Here is a 22540-nt window from a genome sequence, read left to right on the forward strand (position 1 = left end):
AAGATGTGTTTAAAAGCTTTGAATTATAAATTTAAATAATTTATAAAATCTTTCAAACTTATATCATTTAAATTTTATGATAAACAAAAACTATGTATTTGAAATATGTTTTTACAATTTAAAAGAAATTAAAGTAAATAATTTCTAATAAATGTGACAAAATATTAAAATTATAAAATTTTATGATTTAGATAAAGAAATGTATAACATATTAAAAATTTTAAAAATATATGTATTGGAATTATTTTTTTATTTTATAAAAAATATTTTTTAGAACATATAAATGTCTAAATAATTATTAAGTTAAAAAGGGTCATTTTGATTAAAAAAATAATTTAAAGTCAAATTTAATGGTCAACTAACGGTTTGAATGGATGGAAATGGAATTTTAAATATAAGAGAGATATTTATGTAACATATATTTTAATTGTAAAAGATATTTATATACGTTTTCAAAACAAAAGAATGTTTCTGTAATTGAAATAAAATAGAAAGATAATTAGTGTATTTTACTCAATTCTATATTTACATATTTGCAACAATAAATGAATATAAGATATTTAATTTAACTCAGCGTGGGTCTAACTTAACTTATCTTACATAATTGTATACTATAAAAAATAAAATGTAAATATATATATATATATCTAACACCGTGATCTTATTTTTTAGAAAAAATTAATATTTTAGTCTTCAAAGTTTTGATTTGCTTAAAACTTAGTCGCTTAACTATAACTCGTTATGACTCAATCCTTAAAAGTTGAACTTGCTTAAAACTCAATCCTTCATCTTTTTTATTTTTAATAATTTTGTCCTTATCATCTATAACCCATGCCAAGTCATCACTAAGCCATCCTACATGAAAAAAAATACAGTTACAAATTTTTTTTGCGGCTTTCCAGTTCCGCTCTCCATGTGAATTTGACAAAATGTACAATTGAAAAAAGAATAAAGCTTCAGATTTATCATGATTGCCGAGGAGAGGAAAGGAGTCAAGTGAGGGAGAGTGAGGTCTCCGTTCATACTTTATCTCCAGTCTGAGTTTGTGGTAAATCTGAAGCTTTCTTTTTATTTTTTTTCCAATTGTTTTGTCAAATTCACATGGACAGCGGAGCTGGAAAGCCACAAAAGAATTTGTAACTGTATTTTTTCCATATAGGATGGCTCAGTGATGACTTGGCATGGGTTATAGATGTAACGACAAAATTATTAAAAATAAAAAAGATGAGGAACTGAGTTTTAAACAAGTTAAACTTTTAGGGATCGAGTCATAACAAGTCATAATTGAGTGACTAAATTTTAAGCAAGTCAAAACTTTAAAAACTAAAAAATTAATTTTTCCTATTTGTTAAGTACATCCAATACCATGATTTTTTGTATGATGCATCTAACACTTCACATTTTTTTCCGTGTATCTAATACTCTGCTATTAATTTTTTTTAGTAATATTTAACACCCAATCTTTGAGAAGAATTTTGTTTGGTAGAATTTTTTTTTAAAGATATCCAAAATAAACAAACAAGAGTAACTTGGAGTGGGACAAGGTCGTGAACGAACTCGCTCGTGACTCTCACCATCACTGTCTTGTTCTGATCAGAATACAACGCTCTCAGAGCTCGTGTGAGCCCACCGAAATACCGAAGCCGGGGGCCCTCCCTCTCCCCATAATTTCTATTTATTAACATGTATATTTTTTAAATATAAAAGTTAATTGATTAATTTAAATAATTAAAAAAGTTAGTTAAATTACTTATTTATAACAAATATATGTTGCCTTATCTAAAATAACCTTACTAATCATGTGTATTACTTGAAACTTTTATTTAATAAAACATTTAACATGTAGGATTATTACAAAGACTACCTTAAAAAATTAATAAATATGATAAACAAAGTGAATTAGAATCTTATATTTAAAATCAAATTAAATGTTAAACTAGTTCTTATATTAAAAATTAAAAGTAGTGTTATTATGATTATCGTTTAATTGAGGACTACTTGTTTATAGAACTTAACATTTACATCCTAAAAGTTTCACATACTCATGGACAAAAAGAGGGAAGCAAATAATCAATGATTCATGAAGTGGATCCAATTGGTTGGATTATCAACCAAACTTGTTAGTAATTCACTTTGGATATAAAAATCATTTTCATTGAGATGAGTTAGACCAAAATTAAGCTGCCATGTATTTGAGTTGTAAATCGTTTTTAGAGAATTAGACAGGTTTTGGGCTTATTAGAAAAAAATGGTTACAAAAATTAAAAGAAAAAAAAAACTGCACTCACAATATCAATCCAATGAATTACATGTATTATCTATTATCCGTCACAATCAATCAAAATTTCACTCTAAAAAAGGGGGAAAAAGAAATATAAATTCTATCAACCATACTATTCATGAGTCATAAACAGTATGATTCATTTTTTCAAAAATTGATGCAACATAAAATTCACACTAGCTGAAAACGAAATGTTTACAAAATTTAATTAAATGATTAATAATAATAGCTAAACATCAGCAATTCCGTACTCCAACATACGATAGAAGAGAGAAGCGAGGGAATTGGTAGCGACGTCGTTTCATGCGGATTCTGTTGATACCCCATAAGAGACCATGGAGGCAGCTGCAAAGCATTGGCAGATTATGGTGTCAGTAATAGTCAACAAGAAATCCGAATTTCGAAATGCCTAAACAATAATTGGATCCACTGTTTTATTATTCAAAACTAATGTATCTAACAAGAAGGATTTTTTTTTTCATCCAACACTTTCTGATATTATTTTCAAGTTACATTTAACACCCTTAATTTTATTTATAGCTTAAGGTACAGAATACATTATAAAAAAAAATTAAAATGGTGAAAGCATTAGAAAAATAATATGAGAATAATAGATGCATCATAAATAAGATTAAGATGCTGAATAGAATGGGTAAATAATATCATGACATTCGAGAGTACTTTACCTATAATAATTTAGATTATCTAGATTTTAAGATTTAAATCTATAATTTTTAAATAGTAATTTTTTAAAAAAAGGTCAACTTAAAAAATTAATTTTAGTTTAAGCTGTATACCTTTTTTGAAATAAACAACTATTAAAATTTGTAAAAGTGGTAAGATACTATTAAATTTAGGGATTCAATTATAATAATGTCAAGGAGTTCAAATTAAAGTGATAAGCACGAAGCCAATTCGCACATCAACACATGCATTCTTGGATTGAATAAGACAAGGGCTTGGAGTTCACGGGTGCACTATTCTGTATTCTTACTATTTAGTTAAAGGCATTATGATATGTGCGTGTATATAAGAATCAATCATGTTGCGCTCTATATTTTATATATACATATATAGATATATATATATATATATTGTACACACACACTCTTTGTCAGGGATGCCAAGCATTCATAATCACTGAGGAACAAGACAACCACATGTGAAAAGAAAAGAGACAAAATATTATTAATAATCTCTTTAACTTATAATGACTAATTTATGATATAACGAATAACCAGTTAAAATTAGTTAAAAACAATAAATAGATAATAAATATATTTTTGTTTTTAAATATATTATTATAATAAATGAGAAAAATGATGAAAGAAAATGTACAAAGAAATATAATGAGATGCAATGTGACAAATGAGAGAGAATAAATAATTCAGGATAAAATAAAATAAAAATTAAACGTTGAGACAAACTTAAATAGAAGCTTATACATTGAACTACGCACCTCTTCAAATTTAAAACTTACAAATACTACCTCTGATCATAATTATAAGATCTCATTTATAAATTACAAACAAGGTTTTATAATTAGGACATGAGGCAATAAGATTCAAGGGCCTACTACAATTTAACTGATATCAAGGGCAAGTTCCTTTTTAGGTAAAAAAAAATCAAGAATAAATTTCTGAGTCACGAGCTGATTTGTATAACAATAATACATGTGAGGTCGTTATCAGATTATTATAAGCATGTAATATTCTATGAGCGAAAGTGCATTTATGAGTGTACCCACAAAGAAAAATGTAAGATAAAGTGGAAAACAAATTGTTCAATTAAAAAAGAAAATGAATTCGACTTCTTTGTTTTTTTTTTTTTTGCTAACGAAAATGAATTAGACTATATTCTGACCCAAAAAAAAGAATTAGACTATATATATAAAAAAGGAAAAGTGATCAACGCCGTGTTAATATTTGGTCCAAGAGGATATTTTAGAGGCTTAGACCCTTGAAAATGACATGTTACATTTTTGTGTGTGTATCTAACATATTTTTGTTAAAATTTGTTCAGCTAAAACAACATATTGTTGTTCAAATTTGTTAAGGAAAGTAGGAAACAAGTTAAATTAAATGACTAACGATTTTAAGGCAAATAAATCCTCTCTTGACAAAATTTTTTTTAATTATTTATATATAAACTAAATCTTTAGAAGGGATGTACAATTAATATCCATGCCAATTAGAAAAAAAAAAGAAAAAAAATTGTTTCCAACAATGGAACTTGCTCTTTAAAAATTTTAGATCAGGCGTCTTTTATCTATCATATTTAAAGTAGTTGTCACTACTCACTAGTAGGAATTTGGAACTGAGACTTAAACCTTGGAAGAAGGCGTAAACAAAAAGAAAATAAAGTTGTGACTTTTATATCAATCCAAGATTCTAAATCAAAGATGTTTGGAAGTTTTAAAATACATTCGAATTTCTCACATGAATATTTTCATAATTTGCTAGCAGAAACTTGAGCTAACCATTATAACAAAATTCAGATAATTGGTAGTAATAAAAATATAAATAATTGAACATAATTTTAAAAAACGAAATAATAATACAACAAAATAAAATATATGCCTTTTGTTCTTTTGTTTAGAATGCATGCGTAACTTACATTCTTATCAAATTTTTTTAATTTCTAAAAAAAATTCATTAATACAAAATTTCAAGTTTTACATTTATGTCTATATATATATATATGTAGAATCTATAAAAAGAAGTTTGAAATTACTAAATTTTAAATTAGGTTGGATTTTCACATTTTGGCAACACTTAATTTGCAAATACAGAATAACAACACATTTTGGTAGGAATTACTTATTTGAGATTTGATAATTTCAAACTTCTTTTTATATGATTCTCCCATATATATATATGTAGAATATTTAAAAGGGAAAATTGGGGAAAGGTTTCCCTTAATAATAATTTTATTGGTATGGAAAGACCTTTTCCCCATTTTTCCTATTTAAAAAATATAAAAAACGATAATTATAAAAATGAAATATAAAACTTAATTAATTACGTTTGTGTCAATTTTGTGAAAGAAATAAAAATAGAAGCTTGAGAATGCAAGCACAGAGGAGTCTTCAACCTGAGAGAGAGAGAGAGAGAGAGAAGAAATGAAGACAGAGCTGATTTACCTGATAAACGGCGTCGTTTAAAGGGGGGGAGATCAGAGTGAGCAAGTGTAACCAGGAGGAGGCATCTTGCCACAAGTGATGAGAAGCTGAAGAGCGAGAGGCACATATATGTTTAGATTCAGAAGCTTCAGTTTCAGCGTCGTACACAGACACACGGCGGCCTCCAGGTCTACCAGCCCTTGAATCACCGGGCAGCACTGGTTCACCACTGGGTCCCCTATTCCCACGTGGACAATCCCTCCCAGCAGATCCACGCACGCCCCCAGCTTGACCGTGTCCACCGGGCACGTCGCCTCCGCAGGCGGCGCCGGAGGAAGCAGCGGCGGTGGGAGCTTAGGCTTGGGCTTGTGCTTCTTTGGAGGCTTGTGCCTACAGGAGGTGCAGCTTAGAGATGGAGTTACAGAGGAGGAGATGACGAGCATGCAGATAATGAGGGAAGCGTAAATCTTGCCGGAGATCTCCATTATAGTGTTTCTATGGGTCTCTCTCTCTCTCTCTCTCTCTCTCTCTCTCTCTGAGTGGAATTAGGAGAAGGAGAAGTTTGAGTGAGAGACTACTCTGGAAGTTTGTATATGGATTTAAGTGAAGGGGGGTGTCTGAGATATATAGCAATTGTCGGGAACTGAAATGTTGGTGGTGATGCCCAGCTCAATAATTTTTTTTAAAAGTTTATACACATTCACACGTATATTTCAAACTACCTAACAATACGACATTTGATGAGCAAGAAATCTGAAGTCACATATAATATATACCTTTGTGCCGTATAGATATAATAAGGTGAGGCTTAACTAATACATATAACACTCTAATGGTTTGTTTGGAGCTACTTATATTAAGGTATTTTTAAATGATCATATCGTCATTCCAAACAAACATACTAGTATTATTTTAAAGATTAAATTAGATTTCATGAAATTAGATTGAAATAAAGTGGATCTTGTGTATTTGAATAGAGCTCAAAATATTCAAATTTTGTTTACTTTTATGTAAAATTAGAAAAATAAATTAATTTTTGAGAAAGAAAATTAAATTAACCCACACGCTAATTTTTAGGAAGCTGCATATACAAATACTGAAATACGTGTGTGTGGAGGAAGGCCATGTAATTGGAAACATCCTGCACACATATTTTTTAAGAAATCTTGGGAACCCATGCCATATTGCCATATCTTTGTGCTTTTAATTATTCATAAATCTTTCTTAGACAAAACATTATTTCTGTAAATATAAAAAATATATTCACATGTTTAGATAAAAACAGTGAGATTAACAAAATATTACTCATTAATATCAAGTATAAAAAGAAGAAAGACGTATAAGGACCTCAAAAATATGAAAATTCTAAAATAGTCCCTCAAAATGCTTTAATTCCTGTAAAATCTTTAGGAACTATCTTAAAATTATTCTTCTAAAAATGATCTAATTGCCCTCAAATATAAAAACTCTGGTGGGACCAATAGGTTGGAGTCTAACAAAAGGAGCGAATCGCACACAATACAGCAAATCAAGATTGAAATCCCTGCTGGAACGTATACCTACATTTAGTACCCGATAATACCTCAAACAAAATTGTCTCCAATAAACTTGTACTTAACAACAACAAAAACTCCGATGGGGTGAAATCCCACCTTGACCAACTCTTGCCCAAAATTGCTCCAAGCACCAACGCTTGGCTGGCATAGGAGTTTTGGTCACTACAATATGGCTGAGGCCAATGGGAGCTCCAAAGTTATGTGTGTGTATGAGAATGATTAGGTCTTTTAAAAAAAATAATTTCAGAAAACTGATAAGGATTTCATATGAATTAAACTATTTTGTGGGATATTTCAAAATTCTCATATTTCGGTGTTTTTGATTATATATGTCATTATCCCAATATAAAATTATTTTTATTTTAAATGTTTTTTTTGGGGGGGGGGGTTCACGAGGGAGCCAACCGTGGGACAGTGAAGTTGTTACGGAAGCTAGCGAAAGCGCACAAGAAAAAGCGATGCAAAGTGAAAGAATATGGTGGCAGCTAACAAACGAAACATGCCAAGCTACTCAAAATTATTACTTTACAAGGCATATCACGTGAACAATATAGATGCGACTCCCAAAAAATTTAAAAATAAAATACAATTAAAATTAAAATCATTGGCAAAAATTAGACCTAGTCTCTTCTGCTAATTCCGCTCTTTAATATATAAGACTCAGATAATTAATTTATGAGTACTAAAAAAATTAGTTAAGTTAATTATTTGTAATAAAGAAGTTTGTTTTCTTTGAAACATCTTTGTTAATTATGTGTATTAGAATAAAAATTCTTTAACGTGTGTAATTATTATGGGGATTGCTTTGGAAAAAAAAAGAATAAATTAAATATGAGACACAAAACGAATTACGTCTTATGTTTAAGACCAAATTGAATTTTTAATGGACTCTTATATTTAGAATCAAAAGTAATATATTGTAGAAAGAGTACATTAGTATGTACTTGGCAATCTGATCAAAGCATAGAATAATAAACCCGTCTTAAACAGGTTTAAAAACATAATGTAATCTGGAAGAAGTAGCCATAAGTCGGTTAAGGAGGTTTATAAAATCATCTAAGCAATTTTATTCTAATACATACGAAATCCAGCATTATCTAATGCTCAGCCATTAAAGTAATAAAATAAGATGATGCTATGCCTAAATCAAAATAACAACATTACATATGATCCGTGAGTGCTTAAGAGTGGTTAAAAGTAGTTATGGAAGCATTTTGGTTAAGAAGTCGCTTTGGGAGAATTAATTCCTTTTTCGTGACTGGTTGTTGTAGAACTACAAGATTAATTAAGAATGAAGAATACCTTGGATGATGCTCTCCGGGTATGGCTACCATGAATTTGCAAATTCTTGGTTCTACAAAGCTTTGGCACATACATCTTAAGTTGCAAGAGATAGTCTCTACATGAAACTGGCTACAATCTCGCACATTAATTCTTTGGATTTTGAACTTTGAAGGAGTAGATGCATATATAGTTTACATTTGGGTTAAGGTGCAAGTTTGTTATGAAAGTTTTTGCTTAGGACTAATGCTGCCCCTAAAATTTTGTTTTTTTGGTTTAATGTTGTAACATACTTTTTTTTAAAAAAAAATTGCAAATCAAAATATATATATAATATTTTATTATAAAAAAAAACAACCCCCCTTTTCCACGGAGAGTTGAAAATTGGGGGGGGGTTTACTAAGAAGGGAAAAGATGGGGGAAGGGAGTGATGTAAGTTGAAAAGAAGGGAGGAGTATTAAATGGAGCAAGAAAAAGAAAGAAAAGGAACGGATGAAGGAAGAATTTGGAGAAAAACAATAAATGAATGAAGAAAATGGGAGGAGGGATAGTTGGAAGTTGGGAGGAGTGAGTTTAAAAGAGGGGGAGAGGAGACGGAGGAGGAAGAGAGATCAAAGGAAGAGAGAAGAGAGTGAGAAGCAAAGAGGGAAAGAGAGAGAAAGCTAAGTTGCAGAGCACCTGACAAGTTTTGGGGATCATTTAGGTACATAAATATACTTCTTTTTACCATATTTTCTTTATGAGTATTTCCTATATATTTAGAACTTTAAATTATTAATCATTATAATGTTTAGAGAAAATTTTACTGTTTGGGTATAGAGTAAATATAGAGTTTTGACAATATATGACCGTAGAAATTTAAAGATCCATTATTAAGGAATTTTAATCGGTTTATTTTTGTTTAATGATTATTTTGAGAATTTTAAACTAAGATTTTAGTTGAAAAGTTTGTTATTTAGACTTGTAATATGTTTTTACCGATTAAATTTGAGTTAAATAATTTATTTGAGTTATTTAATATATTATTGAGGTTTTAATCGGTTTAAATATTGAATAAGTTAAATATATATTTTTGAAATAATTTTTGAAGGCTTGAAAAATTATAAATTGAGAATTTTGTGAAATTAAATAAAACGACAGTTTGTTTATAATTAAAAATATATATATACTTTTGTTAAATTTAAATAGCCTTATATGTAAATTATTTTTCAAAATAATATCTATTATAAATGCCTAGATTTGGGAGAGTTAATATATTTATGTAATTTTGATTTAGAGGGTAGTCTTAGAATTTTAGAGTAGCTTTGGAATAGTTTTGAGTTTATATTAATAAATATTTATGTGCAATCTTGTAGACTTGAGAATTTTGGAGTAATCTTTGTGTGAATATTTGTAAGCTAAAGAATACCAGGTAACTCTGAAAATTCTTTCTTGTACATGTGAATTGTGTATGATTGTATTATGAATTTACTATATTTTTATATATTGAAATATAATATTGTGATTTTTCAAATAAATGTTTTGGAATGTTATTTGATTTTGTTAAGATTTATTGCTATTAATTATTATTAATATTTAAATATATTGATGGCTATGGAATTGTCATGAGTTGTTATTAAGTGGTATATAAGTTTTATTGCTATCTTATTTTTAATATATTTGCTGACGTATTTATGATGTAATATTATTGGCATCTGACATGCATTGTTGGGCTAAGGATAGAAGGAGATTGTATGGATATAAAATTACCACGTGGTATGCCATCACTCGGTGCACAGTGGATGGCACTTGTCAGGGCCCCTTCTTCCATGTTTTCCTTTGGCCGGGAATTCATTGGAGCTGTGGGACATGTGACACCTCCCTATTCACAAAGGAGGGGAGCCATAGTCCGAGCTTGAGCTCTATATCTTTGGCCGGATATATCTCTTGTATCGGTGAGCTTGGAATAATTCAGTAAAATGGATTAGTTCCTATCGGACTATGTGTTAGCCTATGGCTCCAGTCAGCGGTATAAGGGTGGACGGTGATATAAGGGAGGCAGCATATTGCATTATTTTTGGATATATTGAAAAAGAAAAATGAAATTGAATTGAATGTATCAAATCTGTGATTTTTAATGTATACATATATACAGACCAATAAACAGATTTTTGGTTTATCATATATGATTTGCTTGTATAGGTTAGAATTTCAGTAGTTACTGAGACGTTTGATCTCACCCCCTATATTAACAATTTTCAGGCGAAGGATCTAGTAGGAATCAAGGGAAGGCACCAGCGGAGTGAGCCGTGAAGGCTTTTGTGCTTCTCAAGCACATGCTATGTTATATTTTTATTTGCCATGACTATAAGACTTCAATAGTTTATGTTGTTAAGTTATGTTAGAAATGTTTTGAAATTTTGACTTATTTGCAGTATTAAAAATATGTATGGACTTTTAAATTAAATATTTTATCGAATATATTGATATAATTATGTGAGGTGTTACAAATGTCACTCAGAAAGTCCTCAAACATAGCAATCTTATCTCACTCTGTTATTAAAATTAGCCCTAAAATGTTGACATTGATGGCTATTGACATTTTTAACTGTGAAGGACAACATTGCTCCATTAATATTAACACTTTCGGGAAAACCGTAAACCCAAAAAAACTTTTAGGCCAATATTATTTTACTTCTAAATGAAAATTTTTGAAGTAAATTTATACCTTAACTCATTTATATTTACTAGGAATGTGTGTCATCAACAACGGACTCATAGATCCTTTTGTTTTGAGGCAACACGCACATATACAAGGGCACACATAAATTTGTAGCATACTTTCTAGAGCAAATTTACACCTTAATTAACTTATTTATATTCATGAGGAATGAGGGTTATCAACAACGGACTTAGAGATCTTTTGTTTTGGGGCAATATGCACATGTACAAGTGAATACATATATTTATGGCATAAAAGATACTACTCCAATTATACATCATTGTTATTCTCTCTCAGTTTCCATAGCTCAGTTCACTAAAGAGAACACGGTTTTTGACTTTTTGTTGAATTTTTTTCTCATGAAACTATTATTAACCACCTTGTTATGTGTCCCACACTGATGAATTTTATAAGTGTTGTGGAATTTATAAGTTCAAGGAGTTTTTTCTCTTAATAAGATGTCTTTTATCACATGTTATAGGAATCGAATTCGTTTAGTTGAGGAATTTCTCGTAAAATGAGTTCCAATTGCCCGGAGAGGGGCAATAAAAGTCATAAGTTAGACTAAGGGATTGAGAGCTACAAGAAGAAAAACGCATTAGAAACCATTCCTAAGCATAAACGACACATCTTGCCAAGTGGATCGAGGAGAAATTAAGCCATAGTTGAGAATTGAAAGAGATCCAAAATAATCTCCTTCACTACCAATTCCGGGTGGGCAGTGTTTCACACTTTGCTCATATGGCAAGAGAATATCACAATGAACAAATTTTGGACATCTTAATATGCGAACACACACACACACACACACACAGAGCAATTAGCATTAAGGGAAAAAAAATATTGGGGTTTACTAGGGGTGTTCATACTTGACCCGTCCCGGTCCCGGTCTTATTGAAACGGGACGGATCCGTCCCGAAATTTTTTGGAATGGGACAAACCGGGATGGGACAAAAATAGGACCGGGACGGGGTCGTCCCGTCCCGGTCCCGTCCCGATATTTTTTTTTTTAAATATCTTATATTATATTTATATATTATATGTTAAAAAGTTAAAAAAAAATAAAATATGAACCGGAAGGCGGAAGCCCTAAGCCCCCCCCAAACCATCTGAGATTCTGTCATTCTGATTTCTGAGTATCTAACCCGACCATCTCTGCCTCTCTCGGTCTCTCCAGTCTCTGCCTTCACTTTCGTTCCCTTCGGATTTCAGACAGCGACGGCCGATGGAGCAATGAACCGTGTCCGGTGTCTCGCACTCTCACCAGTCGGCAGTCACCTCTCAGAGTCTCAGTCTCCGCTCTCGGCTATTGTCTGATCTGCGAAGTGCGAAAGAGGCCGTCAACTACTCGGCTATACTCACTCTGCCTCTCTTGTCTCGGCTTCAGCTCTTCACTCACAGAGTCACGGTCCCTAGTCCATTGAAGTCGCAACCTTAGCAGCTTCTCTCCAGCCGCCAGTCCATCGTCGGCGTCGGGTAGATTGCAGACTAGCCTCATCTCGTCTCCAACCATTCGATTGCTGCTTTCTCTGTTTCTCATACCTGTGAGTTTTCATCCATGCTTGTTGATTTCATCTTAATATCCAGCACGAGATTTCTGCTTTCTTTGTATGAATATGGACTTTGGCTGATTGGGATTTGTCTGATATTCTTCACAAACGACATAGAGAAAAGAAAATCTTTTGTGAAATGAGTAAAACCCACGATTTAATTTGCCTCATTCGCTAGTTCTCTGATTTTTTCTGGTTGTTGAATTCTTTAATAATTTGTATGTATCATTCGGTTGATGGTTTGTGAAGTAGTAATATTAATATATATAATTGTAGATTCAGTGTTTGATTTCTAGATGATGCTATTAAAACTGTACAAAAATTTTACAATAAATTCTTGAAAGCTAATTGAACCTTTATGATCATTTTGAAGAACTTCTCTTTGTGAACAAAGATGAACTCTGTCACAAACACTACTGAAATATATCTCCTATTGAAGGCCCAGATCATTTAAAACCTCCTATTAAAAGGCCCACAGCATTTTTAAGAGGCCCACAGCATTTTTTTAAAAGGCCCACAATATTTCTCAGAAGCTCACAGCGTTTTTCCAAAAAAAAAAGAAAGGTACCGGGATGTCCCGGTTCCATCCCGTCCCGGTCGGGACCGGGACAATATCGGGACGGGACGGGACACGGGACAAATTTCTTGTCCCGTTACTATTCATCAGGACGGGACCTGGACGGGTCCGTCCCGGTCCCGTTCCGTCCTGTGAACAGCCCTAGGGTTTACTAACTCCACATCTTTGTTAATTGTTTTTGTTGGAGATTGTGCCCTGAACTAATAATAGGATGTAGACATTATACTATTTAACTTAATGAAACCAGTTGTATCAAAAAAACATAATGAAACGAGTTTTATTGCATATTTATTTATTATATTGTTTGCATGTTTCTTTAATATATAGTGAAACGTGATGTAGACATTATACTATTTCTCTTCTATGGTGGTCGTGGATGAATTTTATATCTTTAATATATAAAATTCGCATATAATTTATTATTTAATTTAGGAAAATTAGTGTTGCCTTCCTGGATAGCAAGATCTAGTTGTGGTTTGGGATCCATTTGTGTGGATACCGGTAGGGTGTTTGTTCAAAAAGCAATGATTTGTGCCACCAAACGAAAACTTAGAGATTGGATAGATCTTGCGCTCAAATTTAAGCAAAAGCTGATGGATCCTTTGGAAGGTTTTGGCAAAAATTTTCATTATCGTTCCATTGCGCGCTCACCTAAAACCCAACAGTTTTGAAATTATAACTATATATATTGTGATCATATATAATGCCTTCAATCCTCAATATAAGAGCTAATTAACTAATATGTATAGATTAAAAAAATTAGTCGGGTTAGTTATTTTTAATCAATAGATATTAATACCCTTGCTAATCATGTGTATTAGCAAATGATATTTTAACATGTACAACTACTATAAAGAGTACTTTGAAAAAAAATAGATAAATATAAAAGACAAAGTGAATTGAGATCTTATATTTAGAATTAAATTAAAAGTCAAACTATTTTTTATATTAAGGACCAGACGTAGTATCGTTAATTTATCCTAGATGTTGTCCATCCATTTTCCATTTGCTATATAATAGTTGGTTTTGCTGGGATTTTCTATATCCGTAGAGCCTAACAAAAGAAAGAACCAAGCTAAGAAGCCAAAAAGATCATTGGGTTTCGTTAATCCTTCTCTGCCGTACTTCCCAAAAACAGAACACCCAAATCAAAATGGGACTCCCAATCATCATTATTCCTTTGTCTTCGTCGAGGAGGACGTCGTCGTGCTCGTTGAAATTCACGAACGACGACGACTCCCTCGCGGTTGAAGAAAGCAGCAGAAGAGGAATTATCAGATGGGGATACTGTATGGAATGGTGGCGAGGGGTCTCGTCGTTTTGGCTGAGTTCAGTGCGTCTCCTCAGAGCAATGCCAGCGTCATAGCCAAACAGATATTGGATAAGATTCATAATAAAAATAAAAATAATGATAATGAAGATAGTAATGTCTCGTATTCGCATGATCGATACGTTTTTCATGTTAAAAGAACCGATGGCCTCGTTGTGCTTTGCATGGCCGATGACGCTTTTGGAAGTAAGCTTAATGTCCCCTTCTTTGATTTCCTTTTGTTTTGGGATAATATAACTTTTTTACTTTTTGAACTTTTCTTCAATTATGGTTTATTCCCTAGATTTTGGCTTAAAACAACTGTCCTCATACTAGCTCTTGTACTTCCTATAAAACCTAAATAACTAATTGGTAAATATTAATTCTGGGCCAAAATAACTAATTGGTAAATATTAATTCTGGGCCAAAAAAATAATAATTGGAGAATATTAAGAAAATTAGTTTAGTTAATTATTTGTAATAAATATGTGTTATTGATTAGTTATTTATAATAGATAGGTGTTATTTTTCTTAAAATATTCTTATTGATCATTTGCATTGGAATGGAGACCTTTTAACATGTGTAATCATCATGCACACTACTTTGAGGAAAATCATAAATATGGGAAGCAAAATAGATTAGGGTCTTATATTTAGAACCAAGTTGAATCTTCAACTAACTTCTATATTTAGTACTGAAGATAGTATTATTCTTGTATAAATAACGCGGGTATTGTGCCTCGGATGAAATTTTAATGAACTACACTATAAATTGGACTCTTACGAATATTTGTTCTTTCTTTTTTTTTCTTTTTCTTTTTTTAACTTTTGACTGACAAATCCGTTTGAAGCAGGAAGGATTCCATTTGCATTTCTGGAAGATATTCACAAGAAGTTTGTGAAGACATATGGGAGGGCCATTCTATCAGCTCCAGCTTACGCCATGAACGATGAATTCTGCAGAGCCCTCGCCCAGCGAATGGATTACTATTCCACTGACCCTAATGCTGATAGGTTAAATCGTCTCAAGGGCGAGATGACTCAAGTAAGTATTTCCCTTCAATTCCCACTAAAACTGGCCTTATAACATTTCACATTATTCATAAGTTGCGAATAAATTACACATTTTGATATGGACCCATCAGACGACTTGAAAGTCGAACAACATGTAGGACCTCACTTACTCTTTCCGACCCTCTTGTCAGGCGGAACTCTCCTCCCACTTGACTAATATCATGTGAAAAGCGGGTCTGGTATGAAGTATTAAAAATGAGAGGTAAAGCTTAAAATTGAAATAAGAAAAGCCATTAAAAGATATTTAGCATGAGAGATTGATTGTTACTTAAAATTGAACAAACCCCTGCAACATGTGGGATTAGAGAATGCCACACGTTTTTAATGGGTTTTTTCAATCTCCATCACAATTCTTACTTTTGATTCTCAATAAGCAGAGGGGACTTAAGTTCTCATCACAGTTCATCTCAAACTTGAGCTTTAGCCTATGATATATATATGGTTTGTGAAAATTAAATAATAAAGTTGTTAATTAATGTGATGTAAGTGATTACACTATATAGGTACGAAGTGTTATGATCGACAACATAGAGAAAGTATTGGAGAGAGGAGACCGTTTGGCTCTGCTTGTTGACAAAACTTCAGCAATGCAAGGAAATGCCATTCGTTTCAAAAGGCAGTCTCGTCGTTACAATAATACTCTTTGGTGGAGAAATTTCAGGCTTAAGTAAGCAATTCTAATATTATAATTACTTCATATCTATGAAAAAAATAATAATATTTTGATTTAGCCCAACAATATAATGAAGTTGCATCATCAACTATTCCACCTGCTTGTTGATTTATCTTTGATTTTCAATCATTCCCCACCAATTAAATCTTTATCTTTATACCATTAGTCATGGATAATATGATTTATCTAGAATTTTGTAACAAACTTCGCGAAAAGCTTAATTAGGGTCCAAATTCTAGTTTAGTTATATGCCATTTTGGATTATGGCTTATTATTAGTTAAATTTGTGTGCCGGTCTAGACATTTTTCTTTTGCGGGAAAAAAAAAAATTGGGTTCCTTGACTTAGCTAACAACCATGGTATTAAAACTCAACATGGGTTGCCCAATTATATGCCAGGGAACTGGTCGCTTCACGAGTTTGGTCAAAAGCTTTAGACAAGTTGGTTGCATCTGAAATGATGTTTATTTGAGTTTAGAAAATAGTAGCATGTCATATTTGTGTTTTGATTTGTTGGAGTTTTAGTGGGTGATTGTGTCAAAAGAAGTCCCATATTACTTAAGATTGAGAAAACCTTAGTGTTTATTAAGATGTGAGCTTGAGTTAATAAAATGACTGAGAAGATGAGTTTTAAAAACTGACTGTTAGAGATGACCGTTGAAGCATTTATGTGTCTTAATTAGTTGGTTTTATCATTTCATAAACCATATTCAATGGCGGTAAAATCTTTTAATTCAACTTAATTAATTGTTTAAAAACCAACCTTTCAATTGTCATTAAAACCATCTTTAATCACCATATGGCAACCCAATGGTCACACATTATCTGCCTATAAAAGGCAATACGTGGTGCATGGTCAAAGAGTATTGAGTTCTATTCCTGAGCTCTTATCTTCTCTCTCTTCCTGTGAGTTTTAAATTTCTGTTGTTCTATCACCTTACTCTATGCAGAAAAGGTTCATTTAATTCTGAAGAGTGCCGCCTTTCATTCTAACCTATGTGGCAGAATAATTTTAAGGACAGTGTCCTTAGATACAACTCGAACCATATTTTTATTATTTTTGCAGGTATTGCCAACATTGATAACTCTATTTTTACTATTAGGAAAAAAAAAGTCTTTTAAAAAGATTGAAATTTGGCTTTTAAATGGGAGTTAGGTTTGGCGTAAAAAAAAACAGTTTAAAAAGTCTGGTATTTTTTAAATTGGTTGTACAATTGGTTTAAAATATAAAACAAAAAATTTATTAAAAAAATCTGTGATTTTATTAGATCTGATAAAATCTTAGAAGAATTGCAATATATGTGATTTATACATGAATGTTATATTTACTAATGGGTTACTACTTCTTTGATTTAAATATTACTCTTTTAAACTAGTGTTTCGGTTAATAATTTAACAGAAAATTGCAATAAAGTTCCACCCAAGAAAAATAAATATAAATTTTTTTTTGTAATTATCAAATTACTCTGAAGTCTCAAAAGACCTCATTGCAAAATATTTTATTTGTTTAATTACTAAATTATCCTTATTTTTTAAAAAAAATATATATTAATAACTGAAAGAATAGTAATGCATGAGTTGTCAATATCTGTCGTAATAGTTGTTAATCGTCACACATTAAGTTGTTAATAACTGTACTTTTAGTTATCAATGCATACTTAAAAAAAAAAAGATGAGAGCAATTTGGTAATTAAACAAATAGAATCTCTTAGAATGAGTTCTCTTGAAATTTTAGATTAATTTGATGATGATGATTTTAAGATATCATTTTGTATTTAATTCTCTTAGGTGGGACCTTATTACAATTTTCTCATAATTTAATGCAGTCCATTTTTCATTATCTGATTAATTACTGTAACTTTGTGTTCTTGCAGGGCTATTCTTGTCTTGGTATTCATCATGCTGCTGTGCATTATGCTTGTACTTCTTTGCCATGGGCCATTACTGGCATCGTGCTGGACATGATGAGCGCCTAGAAATTCAATATATGAATCTTCTATATATTCATTAAGGAGGTATCTTCATAGTACATCTAGAAAGATATTTTCAAAAATATAATGATAGATTTTAAGATGCGTCATTTCATGTTACTTTCTTTTTAGATGTATGCACTTATCAGCATAGAGGGTTCAATTTGCGAGAATGTATGGTCAAATCATTTGTAATAGCCAAAAAAAAAAAGAGAGTGACGTGTATTACTTTTTTTTTGGGGCTAAATTATTATTTTGATGAAGATTTTTCAAAATGATTGAGTAAAATGAGAAAAGATAAATAAAGAGACATGAGACGTGCTTTTTGAGAAAAATAATTTTCTTGCTTGTCATGTACAATAGAGAAGGGGATTATGACATGATTTTTTTTTTTTCGCCAACGATTATTAAATGAAATTAAATAACATATTTTTAATATTATTTGAGGATCTCAACATTTGTGCTTTGCATATATAAATTTTAAAAATAAGTTACATTATTCATGATTTATGAATAATACACATTTCCATACATTTGCTAGGTTATATTGATATAATAATGCTAATTAAATTGCCATTTTTATGAAAATAGGACAGCCGTAATTTAAATCAAAATTAGTTACAAATTTTGTTTTATAGATTTTAAAATTAACAAATTAATCCTTCAACTTTGACTTAGGAAAAAAGTTCAAATTAACAAGAAGTCATATATGATTTGGACCTAATGATATTGATTGTATAGTATTAGCTCAATGTGGATTTACATTTGACACAGATATGTTCTGTTTCAGTTTGAAAAATCAATTTACCTTGGATTTATTTTAGTACAATTCAATGCAATATTTTGATGTGTGTTAACATTTACTTTTCTTGCAATAATTAGGCATTAACTTAGTGTTTGGGAGTTTTATTTTAGACGGAAAAAAAAAGTTGCATGATTGTACGGCTCGTCAGTAACTTATAATAAACAATTCCATTGTATTTTCCCCGAATCCCTTCTGTTGCCGATGCTATTCACATCTCAATAAACTGCAAATGATTATAGTTTTTATAAGGGTTAAAGTGTAAATTTATCCTAAAAATTGCTAGTAAAAAAAAAGTTTATCCTAAAAATTTTCACTCAAGATTGTTAGACATCTAAAAGTCCTTTTGGGTGCAAATTAGCACCAAAGATTTAAAATTGTAACAACATTGCCTCCTATTATTAAAAATATTATGGTCAATGTTTCTATTTTAACGGTTAACATTAGCTTTTTAATATTAAGGAGCAACATTACTATTATTTTAAGTTTTTAAAACGAATTTGTATCCAAAAAAATTTTTAGGTACTCAGCGCTTCTGAATAAAAATTTTTGAGATAAATTTATACTTTAACCCTCTTCATAACCTCAACAAGGGTTCTATACACACACACACACATTGCCTTCAATCCTTAATATAATAGCTAATTTAAATTTTAATTTAGTCCCAAATATATGATCCTAATTCATTTTATCTTTTATATTTATCCATTTTTTTAAGTGGTGATTACAGTAGTTGCACGTATTAAAGGTTTCATCAAATGGTAGATTTAACTAATATACATTATTAGTAAGGGTATTCTAGAAAAGACAACATTTATTTATTACAAATAACTAACTTAACTAATTTTTTTAATATTTCCAGATTAATCAACTAAGTCTTATATTAAAGATCCCGAGATAGTATATATATTAAGTGACGAGAGATTTTTAGAATTGCTAAATACCAAAGACATGCCTATCAATATAACAGAAAATTTTGCCCAGAAGATAGCTATTCTACTCTGGACTATTTCGATCGAGTTTAGAAACTACAGAACATAGCTTTTGATGAATTCACTCAACAAGGCAATAGCAGCCAGCGTTGACTAAACACATTTCATATCCCAATAAGTTAACCAATTTACTAGCAAAGATTGGCACAGCTAGTTAAGATTTGATCTATCAAGTCACGAGTTTAAAATCACCTGCTGATATAAGGATTTTACTAGTTGCAAGTGTCCTTGTAAGTATTTTTTGAACCTGAAAATATGTTTTAACCTTGATGAACCTTTGGCCCCAACTTACCTTTTTTTCCCCAAAAAAAGAAAAAAAAATCCAGCCAAAACCCCTCTCAAATGGGATATGTATAAACTTCAAACTGTTGCTGATCATCATATTTGAGAATCATTATTGAATTTCATGAGATCCATTTTGTTAACCAAATTGTGAATAGCCTTGAGGGGTTTTCTCTTGCCCCTGAGGAATTGTTCTGTACCTGTAAATGTCCACAACTCCTATCTAAATCATCAGCTAATTGACTAGTTTCTTTGTTTTAATTGAAACTAATAAAATAGCCTTCATTACCCACAAACTTGGGATCCGATTTGGATGCTCGTAAGATCTAGAACATTTATTAATTTTCTTTAGTTATTAAGCTGTAATACTACCTCCTGTCTTTAATATAAGAGTTAGTTTGACATTCAATTTGATTCTAAATATAAGACTTTTTGTTCACTTAGTCTTCATATTTATCTATTTTTTTTCAAATTAGTTCTTGTAGTAATTGTACATGTTAAAAGTTTATCAAATGATAGTTTTAGCTAATACACATGATTAATAAGGGTATTTTGGAAAAGACAAAACCTATATATTACAAATAATTAACTTATTTAACTAATTTTCTTAATCGTTTCAAATTAATCAACTAGATTTTATATTAAGGATTGAACATAGTATTTAAGATTAGAAGGAGTAATATATCAAATATATTGGCAATAAATTAATAGCACTGCTGGGAATTATTTAGTCAATTCCCTCTTTTGTCACTTATATCTAGCTACTCCTCCGGTCCTTAATATAGGATGTAATTATTGAGTTGATTTTGGTCCTAAATATAAAATCCATTTCTCATATTTATCAATTTTCTCTAAATTACCTTTATAGATACTTCCTCAACTATAATCAAGTAGAAGAGGAAGAGGGGGTATTAAGAAGGATGATTATGGTATTTTAGAAAAAACATGTCACGTTTCTTATAATTAACTAACTTAACTAACTTCCCTAATCTAATCAAATTAGTTAAATGGGTCTTATATTAAGGACCGGAAGAGTATTTTGTTTCTAGTAGACAAGGGACGACTGATCAAGGTGACTTAATTTGGTTAGTTACGTTATCCGTTTTATTTAATAATCTTTTCTTTTAATGAATATCCTTTTGGCAAAAAGGAAGATTTTAAGGTAACGATCAGAACTCGACGTGGATTAATTGATGTGCCATAGTTATATAAAACCGACTTAGATTTGATTTGATTTTATTATTTTATTGAATTCCAAATTGTGTCATAACTAGCTAGATGTGGGTCTTATACAATGGAAGAATGAACAAACTTCACATGGCATATGTAATGGAGGTTGCTAGAAATTTTATATTTTATATTGATGATTGATGATCCCATTTTTTAAATGATGATTATTTAGTTTTGTTAAAATTGATAGATAGATTGCTACAGTTTGTGGGAGGGCTTAAAGCTTGATGTTTCGGGACAAAAAAAGAGTAGTTTCAAGTTCAAAATGGTTTGAGAATACTTTAGATTCTATCCAAAAAAAAATTTGATGGATAAAATGTTGTATGATGCTACACTCTTTTGAATATTAAAATTGGAAAAAAAATTCATTAATTTTACCTAACACATAATGACTCATTTGAAAAAAATTACATAATGAATAAATTGCCCCCAGGTCTATTCCATCGTTACGTCTGGCTTCTATAGCTGCTGTTCTCAATCTATTATATTTTATATTCTGAAATTTTAAACCTAATACAATGCTCCTTCTAGCTTCTAAGAGCTAGTCAGATGTTGTATTTATTTAGAAATATAAAATTTGAATCAATTTTATTTCTTATTTCTTATACTTGAGTGTTTTAGGAGTATTATGTCGCACATATGTTATAATAATTTATTTGTTTAATTTTTTTAATTTGTTCAAATTAATTAAGTAGTTTTTATATTAAAAATAAGAGAAAATATAATGTATTTTTCTTTATTTTTTAAGATTAGTAATAATCGAGACTAAGTATATATGAACGATATAACGAATTTAAAAGTAAAACAAATTGTTCACATAGTATAAAAATAAGTTATAAAATAAAACTTGTGTTTTAGATTTTTAAATTGTAGGTATAAACATTTATGGAATAAAATAAATTGTTGTTACATTTTATTATAAATGAGTAATAAATCTAAAATAAAGAAGTTCCTTTCTATTTTTCATACAAACAGTTATTATTTATTTATATTTTCAGAACTATAAAAATATTTTCATGCATCACGTAAGAAATAAAAATATAAGTAGTTATACTTTGATTATCATAATTATTTGTAGTTGATTATACAATTTTTTTTTGCCAGCGATTACACAATTCTATTTTACATATTCTAGACACTAC

At 30.5% G+C, this 22540-nt stretch overlaps 2 protein-coding genes across 2 annotated transcripts; one reads left to right on the forward strand and one right to left on the reverse strand.

Annotated features, from left to right (window-relative positions):
- Positions 1-2269: 2269 nt before the first annotated feature.
- LOC114719429 (36.4 kDa proline-rich protein) lies at positions 2270-5973 on the reverse strand. The gene is made up of 2 exons (XM_028904931.1): positions 5424-5973; positions 2270-2626 (listed from the first exon to the last, which is right to left on the reverse strand). The coding sequence occupies exon 1, from the start codon at positions 5885-5887 to the stop codon at positions 5456-5458; it is 432 nt and encodes a 143-aa protein (XP_028760764.1). The 5' UTR covers positions 5888-5973; the 3' UTR covers positions 2270-2626; positions 5424-5455.
- An 8372-nt stretch (positions 5974-14345) lies between these two features.
- Positions 14346-18087, forward strand: LOC114719459 (vesicle-associated membrane protein 711-like). The gene is made up of 4 exons (XM_028904971.1): positions 14346-14583; positions 15231-15421; positions 15954-16117; positions 17997-18087. The coding sequence occupies exons 1-4, from the start codon at positions 14346-14348 to the stop codon at positions 18085-18087; spliced, it is 684 nt and encodes a 227-aa protein (XP_028760804.1).
- The last annotated feature ends 4453 nt before the right edge of the window (positions 18088-22540 follow it).

This window comes from Neltuma alba, unplaced genomic scaffold (assembly GCF_004799145.2).
Source record: "Neltuma alba isolate B1F8T4 unplaced genomic scaffold, ASM479914v2 tig00011916_pilon, whole genome shotgun sequence".
Taxonomy (NCBI): Eukaryota; Viridiplantae; Streptophyta; class Magnoliopsida; order Fabales; family Fabaceae; genus Neltuma; species Neltuma alba.

Bases quoted from the DNA above. Each gene is read 5' to 3' on its own strand.
- LOC114719429 (XM_028904931.1), bottom strand. From the start codon at position 5,887: ATGGAGATCTCCGGCAAGATTTACGCTTCCCTCATTATCTGCATGCTC.
- LOC114719459 (XM_028904971.1), top strand. From the start codon at position 14,346: ATGGGGATACTGTATGGAATGGTGGCGAGGGGTCTCGTCGTTTTGGCT. The intron at 14,584-15,230 runs GTAAGCTTAATG...CGTTTGAAGCAG, and splicing joins GGCCGATGACGCTTTTGGAA to GAAGGATTCCATTTGCATTT. The intron at 15,422-15,953 runs GTAAGTATTTCC...TACACTATATAG, and splicing joins TCAAGGGCGAGATGACTCAA to GTACGAAGTGTTATGATCGA.